Source organism: Colobus angolensis, unplaced genomic scaffold (genome assembly GCF_000951035.1).
Source record: "Colobus angolensis palliatus isolate OR3802 unplaced genomic scaffold, Cang.pa_1.0 Scaffold133, whole genome shotgun sequence".
NCBI lineage: Eukaryota > Metazoa > Chordata > Mammalia > Primates > Cercopithecidae > Colobus > Colobus angolensis.
Window position 1 is genome coordinate 3,372,200 of NW_012114411.1, and position 22,854 is coordinate 3,395,053.

The 22,854-nt window shown below is 42.1% G+C and overlaps 1 protein-coding gene across 1 annotated transcript in view; it reads right to left on the bottom strand.

Annotated features, from left to right (window-relative positions):
* The window catches only part of FAM107B (family with sequence similarity 107, member B), a 267,016-nt gene that overhangs the window by 129,592 nt on the left and 114,570 nt on the right, over positions 1 to 22,854 (bottom strand). Inside the window, exon 2 of the mRNA XM_011934240.1 lies at positions 22,335 to 22,392. Coding sequence (XP_011789630.1) covers positions 22,335 to 22,392 — 58 coding nt within the window. The remainder of the gene's footprint in view (positions 1 to 22,334; positions 22,393 to 22,854) is intronic.

Here is a 22,854-nt window from a genome sequence, read left to right on the forward strand (position 1 = left end):
TATACAAAGCATGTCTGGTCTAGTAGGCACTCAATAAATATTAATTTCCTTACTTTGTGTGAATGGGCATAGGAGTCAAAGCCTGGTGCCTACCCGCTCACCAAGTGTCATGGGGAATCCGTTTCCAGGATTCTAAAAATAATAATCAGCCATTATCTTTCTTGTGCGTGATTTGATTCAAAATGGAAAATACTGAACGTGGTGGGGAGAGGGAACTATGCCTGAGGAACCACTTAGTTACAACAGGGCCCCAGCCTTGTGATTCAGGACATGCTGCTGGAGAAATGTGATTCTTTTCATGGGCAGGACCTGACTGTCCTTTCTGCCCAACGGTGCAAATCACTTATTTGGCTACAAAAAGCTCCTTTATTGCCTGTCTCACATTCTCCACTTCATAAATCTTCCAGAGGTGTCAGCTGCACAGAAGGCAGTGGCTATTTTAGTAAGTCTGAAATGATCCCCAAGGGCTTGTCACCTGTATACATCAAGAACGGCTTTTAGGTTTCCGCTTCCCATTCGTCTAAGCAAGCCTGAAAAAGAACACGCCGTGGCTGTCTGATTTAGATGGTCCTTTCTCGCCCCCACACCTCCATTCATTTATAACTCATTCTTTCTGGTTCACCGTGACCGTGATTGTAACTGAGCACAGGACCCTGGAGAGACTTCTCAGCTTGTAGGGGGACGTGGCTGCTAAAGGGAGAACCTTGCTCCCAGAGGGCTTGGCTACTGAGACGTATTTTTCTTCCTTTCTCATTTACAAGTGGAAAATAATGCCTGGGAGGAAAATGAGACAAACAGTGGCAATTCCAATTTCCCCTAAGATAGGATTTATTATTTTTTTACTATTCCCAGCTCCCAGATAAATTTTCTCCCTGATTTCTGTTACACGTCACTTTGGCTGACACATGTCAAGCTCTTAACATCGATTAAAAATAACCCATTGGGTGGAAATGAATATCACGACACAGAGGGGATTTTACTGCTTTGTTATTTTAATGAACGGAAAGGTTAACAGTAAAAATCGGACTAATAGTGTTGGAAACAAGCCCTCGATTTATCTGCAGAACAGACACAACCTTCTCAGCTCTCCTCCCTCCTCTCCAGTTGATCACTCTGCAAGGTGGATCACCCTAAAACTCCACCACTGCCCTCTCGGGGAAGAGGGGATTAAACAGATTGTCTGTAATGCATGGCTTATCTTTCTTTAGGCCATGATCTTGCTTGACAGTCATTAGTTACATGTGTACACATCTTACCCAGTTTTTAAATTTTTTTTTATTTCAATAGCTTTATAGGTATAAGTGGTTTTTGGTGACATGGATGAATTATATAGTGGTGGAGTCTGGGCTTCCAGTGTACCTGTCACCCGAATAGTGTACATTGTACCTAATAGGGAAGTTTTTATTCCTCACCCCCCTCCACCCTCCCTCCTCCTGAGTCTCCAATGTCCACTGTGCCACTCTGTATGCCCATCGTTTAGCTTCCGTTTAGGAGTGAGAACATGTAGTATTTGGTTTTCCATTCCTGAGTTACTTCACTTAGGATAATGGCCTCCAGCTCCAATAACGTTGCTGCAAAAGAAATTTTATTCTTTTTTATAGCTGAGGGGTATTCCACAGTATATATATGCCACATTTTCTTTATCCACTCCTTGCTTGATGGGCACTTAGGTTGATCGCATGTCTTTGCAATTGTGAATTGTGCTGTGATACACAGATGAGTGCAAGGTGTTGATATAATGACTTCTTTTCCTTTGGGTGGGTACCCAGCAGTCCCACTGCTGGGTAGATCTGGGTAGATCAAGTGGTAGATCTACTCTTAATTCCTTGAGAGCTCTCCATACTGTTTTTCATAGAGGTTGTACTGATTGACATTCCATTTTCTCCTCTTTGAAATGGAGATCTTCCTAAGATGGGCCATTCATGTTTTTCCCACAAGACATAACAGAATGTCTTCCACATAGCAGACACTCAATTACAATTACAAATATTTGTTGGTTGAATGAATGAAGGAAAGAAAATATTTTAAAAGGTACAGAGAAGGATTCTGGGAGCTGTTAGGCTCAATTACAATTTAGTCATTATAATTACTGCCATTCATCACCACAGTCTGGCCAGATTTTCAGTGCCACAAATTGATACTAGCCAACTGGTAGGCAGAGACGTATAAGCATCTCCTATAAAATTGCTAATTCAGGCCAGGTGCGGTGGCTCAAGCCTGTAAATCCCAGCACTTTGGGAGGCAAAGGTGGGCAGATCACTTGAGGTCAGGAGTTCAAGACCAGCCTGACCAACATGGTGAAACCCCATCTCTACTAAAAAAAAGTGCAAAAAAATTAGCCAGGCATGGTGGTGGGTGCCAGGTACTCGGGAGGCTGGGGCAGGAAGAATCACTTGAACCTGGGAGGCAGAGGTTGCAGAGGAGCCGAGATCACACAACCACATTCCAACCTGGGTGACAAAGTTAGATTCTGTCTCAAAGAAAAAAAGAAAAGATTGCTAATTCAAACAGTAATATGGATTGCTGTTTGAAAATGAAACAAGGCATTTGCAGTCAACAGTTCTGGACTCATCTCAGAGTTATATGCCATGGTCTGTACCAATGACCAAATGCCCTCAGTAAGGGCTGTCTCTAGACCCCAAGGCCATGTGGGAAACACCCTCTAATATTGCTCCAACCAACTCATATATTCAAATATGTATTGGGATGCTGACATAGTTAAAGAAGGCAGAATTTGTTAAGTCTGCGGAAAAACTGAAAGAATGGAGCGAGAATCCATTTTTAGCGGGAAAAAAAAGGCGATATAAAACATTTTCTTAAGAGGTTTAGCATATTTGAAAAGATGTGCATAAAAGAAAGTATTCTTTTACTAATTCAATTAAAATGATCTCAGTCACTTCGGTATTTTCCATTTCTGGTCAGATCTAGACAACAAAGAAGGAAGTGTGATCTGAGGTAATTATGGTCTAACCAGGAGCAAAATAGGCCCCAGGCCTCACAAGGAAGCTTGACCGAAAGAGGAACAGAGCCCTTTGACTTAGTAAAACTGAACTGCTGGGGTCGAACTGACCGGCCCTAATTAGGAGCAGGTGCAATCACTCTGGCCATTTGCTGACAGGCAGCATGGACAAGGGGAAACAAAAAGCCCCGAGAAGTACTGAGTGCTAAGAGGCTTTCAGAGGCGCCTGTTGCTAGGGAACCACTTCCTCTGTGTTCATACCCAGCAAACTCAAGCTATTCAGATATCATTGGAATAATCTCTCTCAGGCTCCAAGGGGAAAAGAAATAGCTCTCAAAGCTCAGACGTCATGGTAACACTGGGAAAAGCCCAGCTTTTCCAGCAGACACCAAAGAGCCAATGATACCAGGAGAAAACCAGAAGTGAATGGGCATCTTGTGTTTTATTGAGACACAGAAGACAGGCACCTTCTGTCTGACCCCACCCAGGTGCGTTGGTGGCAAATAGTGACACACCCACAACCCACATGCAATTTTATTATCAGTTCTTTGAGAATGAGATGCTGTTCTTTTCATCTTCAGAACCCATGTCATCTAGCCCAGTGTTTTCCACACCATTCTCCAAGTTGGTGGAATTCAGCTTCTTCATTCCACAAATATTTATCAAGGACTTGGTTCTATGTGCACTGCATGGATGCTATGATAGAGATTAAAAAAGACACAGAGACCATGCACCCAAAGAAGCTTCCTGATCTCAGAAACACAAATGAGGATGAGGTTTGTCTACAAATAATGGTAACACAAATAAGGGCAGTATAAACAACATGGTAAGTTTCATTTGTAAACCAAATAAAAAATTCTAAGCCCCACAACCAACTGAATGAACCCCTCCTCTAAGCCAAGGGCATTCTAAAATAAGCCTGAAACACCAGTTCAGGCCATGATGGGAATGCATGATCAGACATGCCTCGGTTTACATTGCTCTCGTTGGAACTCAGGCACAGCTGACTAGCATTGGCGTTAAAACAGAGACCATAAGACTGACCAAACAGACTCTGTGTGGCAATGAGATAACAACCTGACAGACAGCAGGACCTGAAAGAAATAAAAATATTTTCTCCCAAAATATATTTCTTTGATACATTTTGAAACAGCACTGCAAAGCTGTCTCTTGTGAGGAAAACCTATATTTTACAGAGAATCCTCTTCCCCTTCCAGGTCTTTTTTCTGATCTAGGAGAGAATTAACTAAGAGTCTGGCACATTTTAAAGTCTGTTAAGAAACATTTACCATCTAGTCTCTCTGAAGCCTGCTATCTGGAGGCTTCATCTACATAATAAGAATCTTAGTCTCCACAGTTCCTTATCTTAACCCAGACACTCCCTTCTATGGATTCCATATCTTTAGATAATAACAACACTTTCCACCACTTGCTAAGCAGAAAATCTTTGAATCCACCTGTGACCCGGAAACCCACCTACTTCGAATTGTCCCACCTTTTCCACACTGAACCAATGTATATCTGACATGTATTAATGTCTTATGTCTCCTTAAAATGTTTAAAACCACGCTGTAGTCTGACCACCTGGGCACATGTTCTTAGGATCTCCTGGAGCTGTGTCACAGGCCATGGTCACTCATGTTTGGCTCAGAATACATCTCTTCAAATTTTTTTATGGAGTTTGATTCTTTTCATTGGCACATTGTTTGACTGTTACGCATAATGAGGGCCAGTGGGCAGGCAGTGAAGGGTTAGTATTGCTGCTCTTTGGTCATCAGAGGTGCAGGCATCTCCTGTGCATTTCCTCCAGTATCCTTAACACATAGTTTCATCTCTTGGGTCAACACCTAGTCCAAGGTGGCTGCCATAATATCCTGTCAATGTTCCAGACAGCAAGAAGGAGGAAGGATGTACTCTCTGGAAGAAGCTGTCCAGGAGCCCCACTGTTGTCGGTGCTACATTCAAAGTCTTCCCAGCAAAAGCATGAAAGCCTCTTCACCCGTGTTATTGTTTTGGGTTGTAAAATCATTCTTATTTGTATACAGTTTTTTATTTTTATTTTTCATTAGGAAGGTTGTAGAAGCTCATTACAGAAAATTTGGAAAATAAATGAATTCATTCTTAACTCTGATTTTCTGTTTTTTTTTTTTTTTGCCACGGAGTCTTGCACTGTCTCTCAGGCTGGAGTGCAGGAATGCAGGGCACAATGATCTCCCTCCCAGGTTGAAGCAATTCTCCCACCTCAGCTTCCCTAGTAGCTGGGATTATAGGTACCCACCACCACGCCCGGCTCATTTTTGTAGTTTTAGTAGAGATGGGGTTTCACCATGTTGGCCAGGCTGGTCTCGAACTCCTGACCTGAGGTAATTCTCCCGCCCCGGCCTCCCAAAGTGCTGGGATTACAGGCATGAGCCACCATGCCCGGCCTCTCAATACTTAAGAGTAACAAATACTTACTGCATACGCATTGTGAGCATTCTGGTTTATTTCCTCCATTCCCTAAAACTATGCATCAGTTGTTGTGTTCTGTACTTACAGGTACGGTAAACAATTTTATATCCTACTTCTTTCTACGCAGCATTAAATCATTAGCTTTTTTCTATTTTGTTATATCACTAAATTTCAAGAAGTCGTATACGCTCACAGTAAAAGTGAAAATAATATTTTTTAAAAACTCAACCATATTCCCTTGCTTTTACCCTTACAATGCACTCTACTCCAATTTTAGAATAAGTTCAGTGTTAAGTGTTAACGATAGTGAAGGAAACTTCTAGCGTCTGAGCTACATCCCAGAGTTCCCCAGTAGGATGAAACTCCAGTCACCAAAAGTGATTCTGTTCCTAATAAGCAATGCTTTATTGGCCTCTTTATACTACTGATACTTCCTGAGACAACCTCCAAATTAAGCAAGCCGTACTAGAATCCTTGTCTCAGGATCTACTTCTGGGGGAACCAAATCAAGACACTTGACAACTTCAGCTAGTATATCCTTGGCCAGCCCTATCTATAAGGAGGCTGGGAAATGTCATTTTAGAGCTTGGGCTATAACTGCACTTGACAATATTAGGATTCTCTGGCTAAAGTATATGAATATTGGATAAATATCTGGGCATCTCTGCCATATGAGATAAGATATATTCACACATGGCTTGGGGCAGTGGCTCATGTCTATAATCCCAGCACTTTGGGAGGCCGAGGAGGGCAGATCACCTGAGGTCAGCAGTTCGAGACCAGCCTGACCAATATGGAGAAACCCTGTCTCTACTAAAAATATAAAACTAAAAATACAAAATTAGCCGGGCGTGGTGGTGCGTGCCTGTAATCCCAGCTACTCGGGAGGCTGAGGGAAAATTGCTTGAACCCGGGAAGTGGAGGTTGCAGTGAGCCGAGATTGTGCCATTGCACTCCAGCCTGTGCAACAAGAATGAAACTTCATCTCAAAAAAACAAAACAAAACAGATCCACACATAACCATCAATTATGATCCATAAGAAGGGGACTGGAGAGATTACTTTTTTCATAGGTACTTATTGACTTCCTTGAGACTGTAGAATTTGACTTGTACCCTCACGTCTAGGTGGGATTTTAATAGGTGAATAGATACTCTGACAGTGGCGTGTAGGGTTTATAAGAACAGGTAAAGCCTGGACACAGAAAGACAAGTTAGGAGATAATGAAAACGGCTTGGGTGTAAGAGAATAATAACCCAAACCAGAGTGTGATACCAAGACTGGAAAATCTGGAATAGGTATGAGAAATACAGCAAATGAACTCAATAAGACTCATACAGAGGTGAAGTGGAAAGAAGGAATCCAACGCGACCTTGAAGCTTGAAGCCAGGGTGGATGGTAGCACCATAAACAGAAGTTGTACAGTCAGAGAGAAGGGCCAAGTTCAAGGGATGTTTGTTGTCTTTGATTCTACCAGACTTAAACATAATATTTTGATGGAGTGAAGTCAGATTTAAAACAGATATTCAACTTCAAATGTCAAAAAAAAAAAAAAAGCAGTGACTCTCATTTCTATACTTCATCTCAATCAAAGAATGACTTTCTATGCACAGGGAAAATTCTTTGAGCTTACTCTCCCGCAGAGCTCCTTCCTGACAGAAATCAGGAGGATTAGGCTTTCTAAAGAACACTGGATCCCAGATCCCTGCTGATAAACTCACTAAGTCAGAAAGATACAAAATCAACACTCTCGCTATAGAGAGAAATTCTCAACTCTGTCCAGATACATACTGGTTTTCGCAGAGTTGTGGAAATGACGAAAAGGATAGGGGTTTGGACTCAACCAGGCCTGGACTGAGTCCTGGCTCCAGCTCTTTCTTGCCATGTGACCTTGATTAAATTAACTTTTAAAGCTTGAGTTTTCTTATCTGCAAAGGGGAGAAAATATAGCACTACTTTCTAGGGCTGTTAAGAGGATTAAGTAAAAAATCCATGTAAAGCACTTAGCACGGCACGTTATGCATTGCAAGAACACTACTTAGAAAATGTTAGCTATTGTTATTGCCATAGTATCAAGGGTAACGTGGATACCAGAGGTTTTGTGTTCAGTTGTGAGAAAAGACCAATTAAGATAATACGGCCCTGAATGTGCTAAAATCAAATATGGCAGCTGGACCAGATTAACTCAGGACACCATCAATGGATTAGAATTGGCAGGAAGCTGAGAAAGTTATAGTCACCTGAAGGAGTTAATGCAATTATCCATCTTCTTTAAGACTTTTTAGGTTGTTGGGAGAAACCACATACTGTGAGCCCACTTGGAGCATGGCAGTTGTGAAACGAATTCAGGCACAGAAAAAAATGTGATGCATCGACTTCTAGAAACATGGCCATCAGGGTGCGGCTTCATAACTGGCCTTGGCTGAACACAAAACCAAGAAGAGAAAACTCACAATCCCTGAGTAGAGGGAAGGCTCCATAAATGCTTAATGAATACATGGACAAATTAAACTTGTGACCAAATGGACCATTGCCACGGTATTTACAATTAAGGCCAAATACTAGAATCAGGCCTTTGCAACATGTGCCCTGACTTTTTGAGTCTTAGAACTGTTCTGTTTCCATGGCTCAGAAAAAGCCAAGGAAAGTTTGTTCCTTTTATCATTTTCTCCTTGGAGAGGAAAGCTGAAAATTTCCATGATTACTATGCACACTGGAGTCATGCTTGATCAAAGACTAACTAAAAGGTGCAAGGCACACAGCCAGGCAGGCAAATGTTCTCAAAGGCAATTTCACATCACCAGCCTTGCTGAGCAAGAGCAGAAGCTGTTCTTCACTCCAGCCTCTCAGGAGCACACAGCGGCCTCTCAGTTCGCCTTTCAAGGAAGAGCTCTGGGAGAAAAGCCCATGGTTCTGGAACTTTTCCTGAGACCTCCAAACACCTGTGCCATCATGGTGCAAGCCAGAACTGTTATTTCTAGCTGTGCAGCCACAGCCGTCTGTGTGGTTCCATTTCCTGGTGGCAATCTTCAGAGTTGCAAAATATTTTGTAATTATTCATTACTGAAATCACAAAAAGCCCCTAAATAGTATAGTATTAGCTGCTTATACACAGTAAAATGTAACTGCAGGAAACTTCAGGGAATGGTGTCAAGATCACTGGGTGAGGTTAATGCCCACAAGCTTGATGCTAGTGTTTTCTCCTGTTTCCATAGCAATGACCCCACACGCTCTTACCTGCTCCTCAGACCACAGCCAAAGAGATTTCTGACAACCAAGCAAAAACACAACACTGTCCACACAACTGTAAATATGCAAGGAAGAGTTTCTTCTTGCCTGAAAACTGTAAGGTTTATTATTTGTTTGAGTTTCTTCCTTTTATCTCATATTTCTTCTAACGTCATAAGCCTGGCATTTAAACCCCAAATGCCTGCAGGGGCCAGGCAGGATAGGGAGGTACCAGCTAAAAAGGCAACTCCGGTTGTTTTTTTTTTTTTTTTTCACTGCTTAGGAATGCAGGCCTGGTTTGGCTAGTTCTTACAATTTCTCAAGAGAAATTGGAACCTAGTTTTTTACATGAAATTTTCCAGTTTTTAAACATTGGCAACCAATTCTCAAAAAATTTGCAAGTCACAAAAACACATCTACAGCTGAGTTTGCTCTGGTTGTAATATCAGTCATAAGCAGTTGAAATCACCTTTAAGGTCTTCAGAATTACTTCCTATTTTCTGAATATCTGTGTGGAATATAGGCTGCATATTAACCCTAATTATTAATTATAGCTATGTATTAATTCATTAATGAAAGCCATAATTCATTGGAGAAAGGTCTTTATTAACATACTGCTGCTGCATTTGATTATCTCTTCTCTCATCATTAATCTGTGGTGAAGGATAAGAAACCAGAGGTGATCTTAGCTAGTTTCCTTTAAGACTCTTTTCTTAGCTGTTGTTTTTTTAAGGTTCAAAACAAAATATCTGATTATGTATTCCATTTCACCCAGAACCAAGCAGCAGTTAATCCAACTATTTTGGCCCACATTGGGTAATTCAAAAATAAATGATTTTATGATTTAAATCCATTCTTACGCTCAAATAAGCACGTTCAAGTTGAGTTGAAATACAGCAGTAACTAAGTAGATATGCCTTACCATAGTCAACTTCAAGGTGAAAAAATCCCCTTCCCTTTCACTAATCATGAAGTGCCCCTCAATGGATACATAGGATAGAACACAACTGTGTTCAGAAAAGGAATTTTAAGAAGCTTGAGAATGCTACCATTTTGACCAGTCAGTGGGGTAGTGTCTTAGTCCATTTTACATTGCTATAAAGAAATACCTGAGGCTGGGTAATTCCTAAAGGAAAGAAGTTTATTTGACTCATGGTTCTGCAGGCTATACAAGCATGGCACCAGCATCTGAGGCAAAAGGGGAGCTGGCATGTGCAGACATTACATGTTGAGAGAGGATGCAAGGGAGAAAAGGAGGTGCCAGAGTCTTCAACAATCAGATCCCATGGGACCTAAGGGTGAGAGCTCCCTCAATCCATCAAGATTGACACTAAGCCATTCATGAAGAAGGATCTGCACTTATGACCAAAACACCTCCCTTTAGTCCCCACCTCCAACACTGGGATCAAATTTCAACATGAGATTTGGAGGGGACAAATATCCAAACCATAGCAGGCAGTAAGTAGTCAAAGAAGATAGTTTGCATTTAGTGTTTTAATGATTTTTGATAGGTTTTCTTTTTTTTTTTTTTTTTCCTGCTATCTCAGTCAGGCTCACAAATGTTGTTTTGTTTTGTTTTGTTTTGTTTTGCTTTGTTTTGTTTTGAGACAGAGTCTTTCTCTGTCACCCAGGCTGGAGTGCAGTGGCACAATCTTGGCTCACTGCAACCTCCGCCTCCCGGGTTCAAGTGATTCTCCTGCCTCAGCCTCCTGAGAACCTGGCACAAATGTTTTAAAATACGTTATGGTTGCATTCAATATGGTGATTGTGCCAAGGGACCCTCTCTTAGTTCAGGTTCCCTTAGAAGCAGACCCTGAGACAGGGATTTAGGGGGAAGCAGTTCATATGTGAAGGGAACAGGAGGAGAGGTGGGGAGCCGAGACAGGGGAGGGAAAGTAGCCGCCACAGGATTTATGCAGCTGCCACTCCTTTAGGGGCTGGGACTTAACCCTCCTGGGGATCCCTGGGAGCCAGCTCCACAGCTACCTATCCGAGGGCAAGTGAGCTGCGGTATTTATTCACAAAGTCTGATCAGGGATTGGGTGACAGTTACTCCTCAGGGGACTGAGGCAGGTTCTGGGGTAAGAGGAAGCCTTTACAGAAAGGCACACAGGTGCCAGAAGTGGGGTCACAGGCACGGAAGTGAAGGGCCAGGGGAGAGGGGCTGGGTGCTGAGTGTCGGCCATGCACTCCAACTCCATCAGCTCCTCCTCCCCATCCTTGATATAAACAATTGATATTTTCTCATCTTCCATAAAGTGCTGTGCAGGAACAACTTCAGGACAAGTCCTTTAATGTCTTTTCAACCTGTTCTGGCCCCTGTGCTCCTCCTAGATACAAATTCTGGAGCAGCAACTGATTTACCAGGAAATACTGAGGGGTAGAACAAGGTATGGTGGCTCCTACACCACCCTGAACCAGAGTGTGGGGCATGCGGGGCCATAAAGAGGCTGACTTCACAGGGAACTTCCAGGGTCAAAATTTCACTTCATTTAAAGGTTTTCAGGAAAACATGGATAAATAGCAAAAACAATGCCAACAACAACCATCTTTGAGATTTGAAAACTTTGGATTTTCTCTCTTGGGAGTCTTTGTGACCATCAGTTGAAATTTCTAGATGACAATTTCCACCTTCCACGTCATCTGCATGGAAAGAGAGGTGCACTCCAAGGAGACAGGTGATTGGACATTCGGGTCCCTGGCATGCAATATACAAGTTCATCTTTTTATTCCTATGTGGGGGAAGGAAGTAAGAGTAAGAAGTGGGTAGAGAGATTCCTTCAGGATGGAAACATTTAAAGACCATCACTTTACTTCTGATTTTGGATGTTAACGTCACCTTCAGAATTCCTCCTCCTCTAAGGAATTTTTACAAAGGGCCAGCATTAAATTTTAAACAAACAAATATTAAAAGAAAGTGAAAGAGTGTAGAAACGCATCTTGTGGCATACACAAAAAATTAGGCAATTCTGCTGCAATTTGTGCACACTGAAAATTTCATTCCTGGTAACCGGTAACTGGTTCACCTTGCAACCTGGGTAAACTTCCGGAAAGTTCCATGTCTCCATTCCCACTGTGTTATGAAGACATAGGATTGGATGGAGAAGAATAAGTAATACTAAATAGACTACTGAGGTGTCCCATGGGTGGGTGGGCACAATGTCAAGGCTGAACAGCTTGCTGCACAGGTGCAGCTCAGCTCCCCTTTAAGGCACATGTGCCCAGTCCATCAACAACACATCAGGCTTACTTTGAATACAGAGGACTAAATCAAACATTCATTTTATGTATTTTTGTATTTTCTCATTTATGAACAATAAATGGTCTGTTAAATTTTCTAAACAGAAAAATCTGGAAGCAATTTGCTCTCTGCCCATGTAGAGAGGAGAAAGCACAGATTGCTCTCCAATGACTCTGAGGAGGATGAATGCCAGGGTTTTCAAACCCTGGGTGGTAACACCACTTGACAGATTCGGCCTAGGAGGGTGCTGAGTACTTGGAAATCCTATCTCATTAGCCTGACACCTTCTCAAGGCAAAATGGCAGAGGACTGGACGCAGATTGATACATCTTGAATAGGCAGGCCAGGAAGTCTCCCTTCACTTCACTTCAGACCCAGAGCATACCATTGCTGGCCTTACCCTCCCAAAGACAGACACCTCCAGCCCCAAATCCCCACCTCCCCAAAGACAAATCCCCACCCCACCCTGGTCACCAGAGAAACATCTCCTTGGATTCTCGGGCAATTTCGACGGACTTAACAGGTGGAAAAAAATCTAGAACCTAGATGGAAAACCAACCAACTTTCTCCTACTTACACTTAATAATGCAAGATCTGTAAGTGTGTTCTAGAAACATTTTCTTTTCGTTAATATATATTAAAGCCCATGGCCTCCTGTTCACTGGTGTTTTAAGTTCTTGGAACAAGGAACGTATCACTTGCATGTCTGTGTTCCTCTAATAAACCTCCAGCGACAAGCATGTTGCCACCTTCACTTTTTTTTTCTTTTTTTTTTGAATCTGGTCTCACTCTGTCGCCCAGTCTGGAGTGCAGTGGCACAATCCCAGCTCACTGCAGTCTTGGCAGCCCAGACTGAAGAGATCCTCCCACTTTAGCCTCCCAAGTAGCTGAGACTGCAGCCACACACCACCACGCCTGGCTAATGTTTTCTCTTTTTTTGTAGGTTGGGGTTTTGTTATGTTGCTCAAGCTGGTCTCCAACTCCTGGGCTCAAGGGATCCACCCACTTCGGCCCCCGAAAGTGCTGGGATTACAGGCGTGAGCCACTGCACTCGCCTAACCTTCATTTCTTGAGAAGAATTTATACGACAGTGAAAATCCAATTACTATTATTCGAAATAGAGACAAAATGGTAAGACTCTTTAGACTAAAATGCAAGCTATGATAGTTGAGTCCCATAAAAGAGTTTAGAGACCAGGTCTTCACTGAAAGTCATCATCTACAACCCTCAGGAGCATTTCCCCTAAGAAAAGTCTTCCTGTGACCCCACAGACTGTCCTAGGGTTAAGGGAACAGAAAGAAAGTAAACCCAGGACAAAGGAAGTACATTTAGCATCTTGAAGGCAAGACCCATGTCTGACTCATCTTTGACTCTCTGTGGATCAGCATGGTTTGCTTTATATGTGTTAAGTACCCAAATAAACAACAGTTTTTATATCAAAGTCACGTTGTAAACCAGACTCAATCATTCATTCACACACGCATACTTTAGCCAAACAACCATTACTTTTCAGTTCCTACATAGTCCAAGCATTGTGCGAGGAGCTGGGGGCAGAAAACAAAGAGAAAAAGACGTAACATCCAGTTTCTGATTCATCTGCTTCGCTTGATCTGAGCCAAAGGCCAAGAAGTGATTGATGCATCTACTTGCTTCAGCAAGATTGAAAAGAGCAAGTATTCATTCCCCATTTAATAAATATTCATTGAGTGCCTCCTATATGTCAGGCTCCATCCTAGGCATTCATTATATTTGCAGCAGGACACAAAATGGTCAAACATCCCTGCCTTCATGATGCTTACCTTACAGAAGGGGAAGATAGACAAAAAGCAAGTGAATTATATAATATGTGGATAGTGACAAGTGGTTTCAAAAACCAAAACACACAAGGAAGTAAGACTTGAAGGAAAGGTTGCAGTTTTGCAGAAAGAGGTCAAGGAAGCTCTCATTGAAAACAGACCCGACAGAAGGAGCTGTGCTGACCAAAAAGTCCCATAAAGAGTTTGGGGACAAGGTGTTCACTGAAAGTCATCTACTACCCCCAGTAGCATTTTCCGTAATAAAAGGCCTCCCATGAACCCTCAAACTGTCTACCTTGGCCAGGCGCGGTGGCTCACACCTGTAATCCTAGCACTTTGGGAGGCTGAGGTGGGTGGATCACCTAAGGTCAGGAGTTAGAGACCAGCCTCACCAACATGGCAAAACCTTGTCTCTACTGAAAATACAAAAATTAGCTGGGCATGGTGGCATGCACCTGTAGTCCCACCTACTCTGGAGGCTGAGGCAGGTGACTTGCCGCAGGGGAAGGGGCAGAGGTTGCAGTGAACTGAAATTGCTCCGCTTCACTCCAGCCTAGGTGAAAGAAAGAAACTCCGTCTCAAAAACAAAACAAAACAAACAAACAAACAAAAAACTGTCTGCCCTAAGGTTAAGGGAATGGAAAGAAAGCAAACTCAGGATAAGTTTCCCTTCTTTTTTTTCTCACCTTCCTATCTCAACGGTTTTCTGTTCATCTGTGGCCAAAGACTCAGAAAAATCTGTATGGAAGATAAACAACTCTTATACAAAATTAGAGAGGTGTGTGACTGAGATAAATAGTGGGTTCTGGTGGAAACTGCACTGTTGACTGTTCTCCCACGATATGAAAGTAAAAGCAGACACTTTGTCTGAATTGTCAGAAAATGGGTCTCATTTTGTCACCTCCTGAGATGCCCAGCAAGGAGATCTGAACTCCAAGTGTCATGGACCTTCCCGCAGAGGGGCTGGCCTCGTGTGCACAGCAAAAAGGAACTGCTCAGTGGAACCCCAGTCTCACTTCCCCATAGAAGTTACAAAAATACCTATTTTTTTCCTCATTGCATCCATTTTTAGGTAAAGAATTTTAACTGTTTGGGGTTCGTTACTTCGCACTTAAGAAATCTACAAACCACAGGAAATGAAACTTGACTAAATGCAGATGACACAGACAGCCAACTCTGAAAATGTACTGGGCTCCCCTCAGTTCTAGATGACCTTTAGCAAAAAGAGGGTGCTCTGATGAAATCATTTGTAACCAACTGCCTCCAACTTACAGGATTCTCCCCTCATATGACCAAGCAGTGTAATCTTTGAGGCCCTGGCAGCACAGGTTGAGTGCAACCTAAAAGAGAATAAGGATTTCACAAGGTCTTCTGGAATGGTGCACAAATTGGAAAGTTGTTTCAGCATTCAAAAAGACTTGGCCTGTTTCTAAAGCAATGTATGGTTTAAAAGGAATGGCAAATTGAAGCCAACATTTTTCAAACACATTTCACTTAAAAAAAAAAAGGCCACTAGAAAGAATGCAACTTATTTTCAAAAAGAATTCTATCAAGAAAGCACGGTTGGCCCATTCATCCATCTCCCTGCCCACAAAGGAATGAATGAATGAAGACAAGATGTGCCACCTCTGAAAGACTGTTAATCTCCCTCTCTCTATAAAAGTGGTACTATGTGATTTCTACTCATTTGATTACAAATAAAATTAGTAAGCGAAGGATCCGTAGTTTCTGTATGTCACCTATAAACCTGAGTCTTTGTGCTAAAATTGTTCAAATGTTCAATTGAATCTTATCCAATACCAATGCCTTTGCATATTGCATGTGGTATATATTCATGGTGCTTAGCTTGTTCTGAGAGCCATTTGGTGGAATAAGAAGAGAGTAAATGTAGCCTCATTCTAGAACTTTATTTCTAAAATGAAAAGGCAGAGCAACCCATAGAAGGCTCTAGAAAAGAAGCACATACCATGGAAAGGCAAAAAGGAAAGAGATGCTACCCAGGTCATGTGGTTTGGATTTGTGTCCTTCCCCAAATCTCATGTCAAATTGTAACCCCCAGTGTTGGAGGAGGGGCCTGGCAGGAGGTGACTGGATCATGAGTGGATTTTCCCCTGTTCTTGTGATAGTGAGTTCTCACTAGATCTGGTTGTTTAAAAGTATGTAGCATCTTCCTCTTCACCCTCTTCCTCCTTCTCCAGCCATGTAGGACCTGCCTACTTCCCCTTCACCTTCCGCCATGATTATAAGTTTCCCAAGGCCTCCCCAGCCATGTTTCCTGTACAGCCTGCAGAACTGTGTTCCAATTAAACCTCTTTTCTTTAAAAATTATACCGTCTCAGGTAGTTCTTTACAGCAATGCAAGAAAGGACTAATTCACCAGAGAAGTGTGATGGTTGCTTCTCTGTGTCAAATTGACTGGGTTAAGGGGTGCCCAGATTAAACATTATTTCTGGCTGTGTCCATGACAGCGTATCCAGATGAGATGAACATCTAAATCAGCAAACTCAGTGAAGCTGATCACCCTCCCCAGTGTAGGTGGGCATTACCCAATCTGTGGAGGGTCTGAATAGAACAAAAGGGGAAAGGGGAAGGAATTCACTCCTTCTGCTTTCTGTGGGACTGCTTGAGCTGGGACATCAGTCTTCTCTGCCCTTGTTCTGGAACTGACACCATTGGCTCTCCTGGTTCTCAGGCCTTTGGACTTGGACTAGAATTTCACCACTTGGGCTCTTGGATCTCCAGTCTGTAGAGGGCATATCGTGGGACTTCTCAGCCTCCAAAATCATGTAAGCCAATTCCTCATAATAAATCTCCTTCTATATCTATGTCCCAGTGGTTCTGTTTCTCTGGAGAACTCTGACTAGTTCAGGAAGAGAGTGATTTTTGTTTTGCAGCTGCTGAGAAGTGAGGCACAAGCCCAGGTGAGAAAAGGTAAACCAGTGACTGTCCCTGTCCTCAGCAACTTCAAATAACTGGCTCACCCTCACAGAGTCATGTAGTAAGGCTTCAAATTGTGCCTTCTCATTGACATGCAGTTCTCTCTGTCTGTGGCATTGTGGCCTTTCCCTCGTCACTATTAGTAAAGGATCTTTGTTTTAGTCTCTATTATCAGAACAGCATCCTGACCACATCATAGGAACTCTTAAGTATGGAAAACTTTCCTCTGCAGGGTCTCCACCCAACGTATCACCATTACCTCATTCTTCCTTCTCCTATGTGGAGTTATAAACATAGCCCAGGTTCAGTTTTTTTATATGTTCTTTATTTTTGCATTGAATATTATATAGAAGGGATTGCAAAGCATCTTTAAAAATGGCACCTTCGAATAAAGGACCTCACCTCACTTTTAAACAGACATAATCCCTGCTTTTGGGGAGCACACAGTCTAACGGAGTCTTCATTGACTGCTCCCATCATTTAGGGCCTTCTATGCTCAGGTGAAGGAAATGACCAGCTACACTGTGTAATTGCTGCTGGGGGCAATTCTCCCTACATCTGACCTCTGACCTGTCTGGGTTGTTTTTATTTGTTTGTTTTTTTGTTTTTTTGTTTTTTTTGAGACAGGGTCTGACTTTGTTACCCAGGCTGGAGTGCAGTGGCACAATCATGGCTCATTGCAGCTTCGACCACCTGGGCTCAAGTGATCCTCCCACATCAACCTCCCCAGTAGCTGGGACCACAGGTATGTGCCACCACGCACAGCTAATCTTTTTTATTTTTTTAGTAGAGACTGGGTCTCACCATGATGATCTCTGTCCTTCTTTACCTGTTCGTTGATGTTTAAAATCCCTTTCATAACCACCACATCTTTTCATTCCATAAGTAGATCTGAGGCTTAACATACCAATAGGCTGAAAGAGGGGACACAGTGCACCAAGGTATATGTGCTTGAGTGCATGCCATTCTGATGATAGAGAAACTGGGAAGCGAAGGTGTAGAGGAAGGAACCCCACTGTGATGGTTAATATTGAGTGTCAACTTGATTGGATTGAAGGGTGCAAAGTATTGTTTCTGGGTGTGTTGGTGAGAGGGTTGCCAACGGAGATTAATGTTTGAGTCAGTGGATTAGGAGAGGCAGACCCACCCTCAGTCTGGGTGGGTACCATCTAGTCAGCTGCCAGCATGGCTAGAATAAAAGCAGGAAGAAGAAAGTGGAAAGAACAGATTTGCTGAGTCTTCCAGTGTTCATCTTTCTCCCGTGCTGGATGCTTCCTGCCCTTGAACATTAGACTCCAAGTTCTTCAGTTTTTGGACTCTTGGACTTACACCAGTGGTTTGCCAGGGGCCCCCACGTCTTCAGCCACAGACTGAAGGCTGCACTGTCAGCTTCCCTACTTTTGAGATTTTGAGTTCGGACTGGCTTCCTTGCCCCTCAGCTTGCAGAAGGTCTATTGTGGGACTTCTCCTTGTGATCATGTCAGTCAATACTCCTTAATAAATTCCCCTTCATACATGCATCTATCCTATTAGTTCTGTCCCTCTAGAGAACTCTGACCAACACACTCACTGAGGAGGCTTGGAACATAGAAAGGGCAGGTGTGATAAAAAGGTAAACTTCACCTCCCTGCAGAACCTGCTCAGCACTTCTCTTGCTGAAATGGGGCACCCATTGACAATTCATCAAATTAAAAGGAACTTCTTATAAATGGGCTAATGTATCCATGAAGCTAGTATATCCACAAAGTGATGAGGAAATGCAACCTGATTCCAGGAAAGGCATTAAGGTTCCATCTTTCAATCACCTACTAAGAAAGGTCTCCAATGTACACAGACACAATTATCTGAGGGCAGAAGACAGTAACGATGGTGGTAAAGACAGAGCACACTCCTAACTGGTCTGTCATTGTCATGTGGGTGGCTCCTACAAGTATTAATACCAATTATAGACCTCAGGATGAAGTGTTAGATGCCCAAGACTTAGATCATCAGTCACAAAATAATAATAATAATAAAAACAAATGAACTGAACTCCAAGTAAGTATCACTTGGAATTCAATTTACAGTATTTGGGTTTTACTTTATAAACACCCTGGCTTACGTGTCTCCCTTCACACGTGAATTTCATCTCTATCCTTCAAGGCCCAGCTCTTATGGTGCATTCTCTTGAAAAACTTCCTGGATTCCTCCAGCTGCGTTTCTTTCACCTCCTTAGTGCTCCCTGGCTCCCAGCTCGTGTCTTTGTTTCAGCATATATTGTATTCCACCTTTTGTCCTAGCTCTCTGTGTTCATGTTTGAAAGGCTCCATTTGACTAAAGCTCTGTGAAGGCAAGACTTTCACAGTACCCTGCTTTCTCTAAAACTTACATTTTACTATTTAAAGGCTGCCATTTCTCTATAACTCACATTTTATTTGTCTAATGGCTATATTTCTCACTTTCCATACATTCCAGGAGGCTGGAGTCATGTCTGTTGTATTCACCACACTAAATACAGTCATGTACCATGTAACAATGTTTTGGTTAACAGCAAACCACATATACAACAGTGGACCCATAAGATTATACTACTGTATTTTTTACTGTACCTCTTTTATGGTGAGATATGTTTAGACACACAAATACCACTGTGTTATAATTGCCTACAATATCCAGTGTAATAACATGCTGTACAGGTTTATAGCCTAGAAGCAGTAGGCAACACCATATAGCCTCAGTGTGTTGTAGGCTATACCGTCTGGGTTTGTGTAAGTGCCCTCTATGATGGTCACACAATGACAAAATTGCCTAGTGACACATTTCTCAGAATGTATCCTCCTCCTCATTCTCAGATTCATGGCTATATAGCATAATTCCTATTACAATATCTAGCACATAGACATTCAATAAAAGTTTTTTGAATGAATATAGCATATGTTCATACTTTTCAAATAATTTAGCAGGCACAACTTATACCTAATAGGATTTTAAAGAATGGTTAATCAATATGGGAGATCTCGATAGAATGATCTAGAACTAGAAACACAAGTACACCCAAAGCAAGATGCAATGCAAATACACACATTTAGGAATAAATCCTGAATAAAGAGGAAGAGGAGCTCTATAGCAAGCCCCAAAGTCAGTGGACCCAAACATTTTAAAGAAATAATGAGGAACTGCATTTTCTGCTTGAAATTTCCACTTAGACAACAGCATTGTTAGATGTTTTTGAAGCAAGTAAAGTAATAAGCCTTTTATTCTTGTGTCAATAATCTAAAACCATACCAGTTGATCACAGAGAAATCGCGATTACAAATGTCTACCTACACTTCATTTGTTCTTTTCTGCAGAATTATTTTCAGGGAGATGTCCAGCTCCAAATGCATTTGCTGAGGGAAATCCTTACCACTTTGCTGAATCTCTAGTAACACACACTGAGGGCCTAAGGAGCTGGGAACCCTAGCAGAATTTTCAGAATGGGATGTCTAATTTCTCACCCTGAGGTGTCATAAAAGAACTCAGTAAAGTCACCTCATTTCTTAGACAGTCTTTAGTGAGTAGTGATGCCCTCCCACCATGTGTGAACAAATGTTCACAAAATGTAGTAGGCACTATGCCAAGAGAGCAAATGAAAGCATTTATAACAGCAGCTGGGAAATTCAAAGCCTTTGAGTGGGCTGAATTTGCACTGATGCAGCCAAGACCATCCTCCCAGCCTTCTTCTCTAGCTGAGAAGTGAAACAAGGGAAAATGTGCAAAAGTGGTACTCAGAGTCATTTTCAAAGGTATGATATGTAAATTACACCACTGCCCCTACTATGCCCCTATTATGAAAGTAGGCTTTCAAACTCCAATCTTCATTACAAGTATCACCAACCCCAAGGGGCCTTCTTTGATCCTGCTTCCCAATGCAAATTGAATTGCTCCTTCCTCGGTGCTCCCAGCAGCACTTTGATTATATAGATATTTTCACATTATTTATCATACTACAAATATAATTTGTTGTCTTAAGGGCAAGTGCCATGTTGGTATTTTTTTTTATAACCCAGAAATTTAAAATAGGCATAGTGTTGGCCTACGCCAAACCTACCCCACCTATACCCCTACTACAGACAGGAAGAGAGTGCCTTGCTCATAATGGACATCAGGGGGTCACTTAACAAAAATTTATTGAATTACTACTATGTGCCAGGCACTGTCCAAGGTACTAGGGATACCATTAAACAAGACTGTTAATGTCCTTGCTCTCTAAGAGACAATATTGCAATAAACCACAGATTAACAGAAAGATTATTTTGGATCGTGTATTAGGCCATTCTCATTCTGCTATAAAGGACTGCAAGAGACTGGGTAATTTATAAAGAAAAGAGGTTGAATTGACTCACAGTTCTGCAGGCCTAAGGAGGCGTCAGGAAACTTACAATCATGGCGGAAGCGGAAGCAAACATGTCCTTCTTCATATGACAGCAGCAAGGAGAAATGCAGAGTGAAGGGGGAGCAGCCCCTTATAAGGCCATCAGATCTCGTGAGAACTCACTATCATGAGAACAGCATGAGGGTAACTGCCCCCATGGTTAAATTACCTCCCACTGTGTCCCTCCCACAACACATGGGGATTATGGGAACTGCAATCCAAGGTGAGATTTGGGTGGGGACACAGAGCCAAACCATATCAGATTAGAATGAGCATCATGAAAAAAAGTGTGTAATGGGATGAAGAGTGATGTGGAAGAACGCCAAGATGGTTGGGAAAGTTTTCTATGGGACAGGATGTTTGAACTGAGCCATCTGTACAAGGATCTGCAAGGGGAGAGTGTTCCAGGAAGAGGCACTAAATTAAAGCAATGTTGGTCATTGGTGGGGGTACAGGGAACTTGGGAGGGGATGAGTGTAGAGGGAAAGGGTGGAGCTGATTAATTGCTCATTCTGTCTCCTTCATCTATACCAGAGTAGGGTGCTACTTTCTCTCTCCCTTTGCATACTCTTTTCATTACCACTTCCAATTTCTTAATTCTTTTCCCTAATTTCCACTAAATTACAAGAACATGAGCCTTTGCCAGCAGCAAACACATCTGGAGGCATCTTCTAACACCGAATCACATAAAACACCAAACTAAAACTAAAAGCCGTTGGTAAATAGAGGCTAAGAGTATTAAGATTTAGTTTTCATTATTATTAGGTCCATTCAGCTAATGTTTATTTTATGATGATTACATCTCATTATCATTACAGATCTTAGTCATAAACCAAGTTATAAATTCACTCGTCATTTATTTCTTTCCACATTAGCTCCTAGGAAGTCCTATTGTGGCATAAATCACTTTAGCAAAGCTGTGTACTTGACCACTCACAAACATAAAAATCCCCCAACAAACTTATCTAAATAATGTTTCCCAAGAAAATCATAAATATTTCAGTAAATAACGATACTTCTTAGTTTAGCATTACTGAATTTGAAATTTTTTCATCATTATCATCATCTACTTCTTTGCAAGTGTTTGTTCATCAAGAACTGTAATCAATAAAAGAAAGAAGACAAAGAAGAGAACGAGCTATTTTCTGCATCACAAACAGATTGTCCAGATGTCGTGCCTGGAATACATCACACGTGACATTTCTAGTCATGTTTCCAGTCATTTGGAACATACAGGTTTTCCTTTGCAATCTGCAAAGCTTTAGGATGCTCCAAGCACTGCTGTCAGCAATAGCAGCCTGGAAAAGGAATCATACAGAATGTACTCTACCTGATGTCATCTTCTGCTCCAGCTCGAGGCACTTAGGTTCTTCTTGAAATTCTTCTTCCTAAGCGCCCACAGAACAGAAAAGCAGGGAGAAAGTAAAAATTCATTAATGTAAGGCAATATTTTTTATAAGCCTGCTAATTAATATGAGATCAACACCTGAAAAACTTAAACCATGCCTTAAAGAACTGAGGTTTTGGACAAACTACTACAAATCAACAATAAATGCCAAGTAGAGTAACTACAGGAGCGTTGGGCGTCCCAACTCCAGGGTGCTACTCACATGGTAGTGTCTATGCATGTTGTCCCTGGAGTGGTACAACCCAGGGGCCCACTGTGACTAATACATTTGAAGGCACCTGAGACTTAGAAATGATGGTGACGGTTTTCTGTTTGTTTGTTTTTTGAGGTGGAGTCTCGCTCTGTCACCAAACTGGAGTGCAGTGGCACGATCTCGGCTCACTGCAACCTTCAAGTGATTCTCCTGCCTCAGCCTTCTGAATAGCTAGGATTACAGGCACGC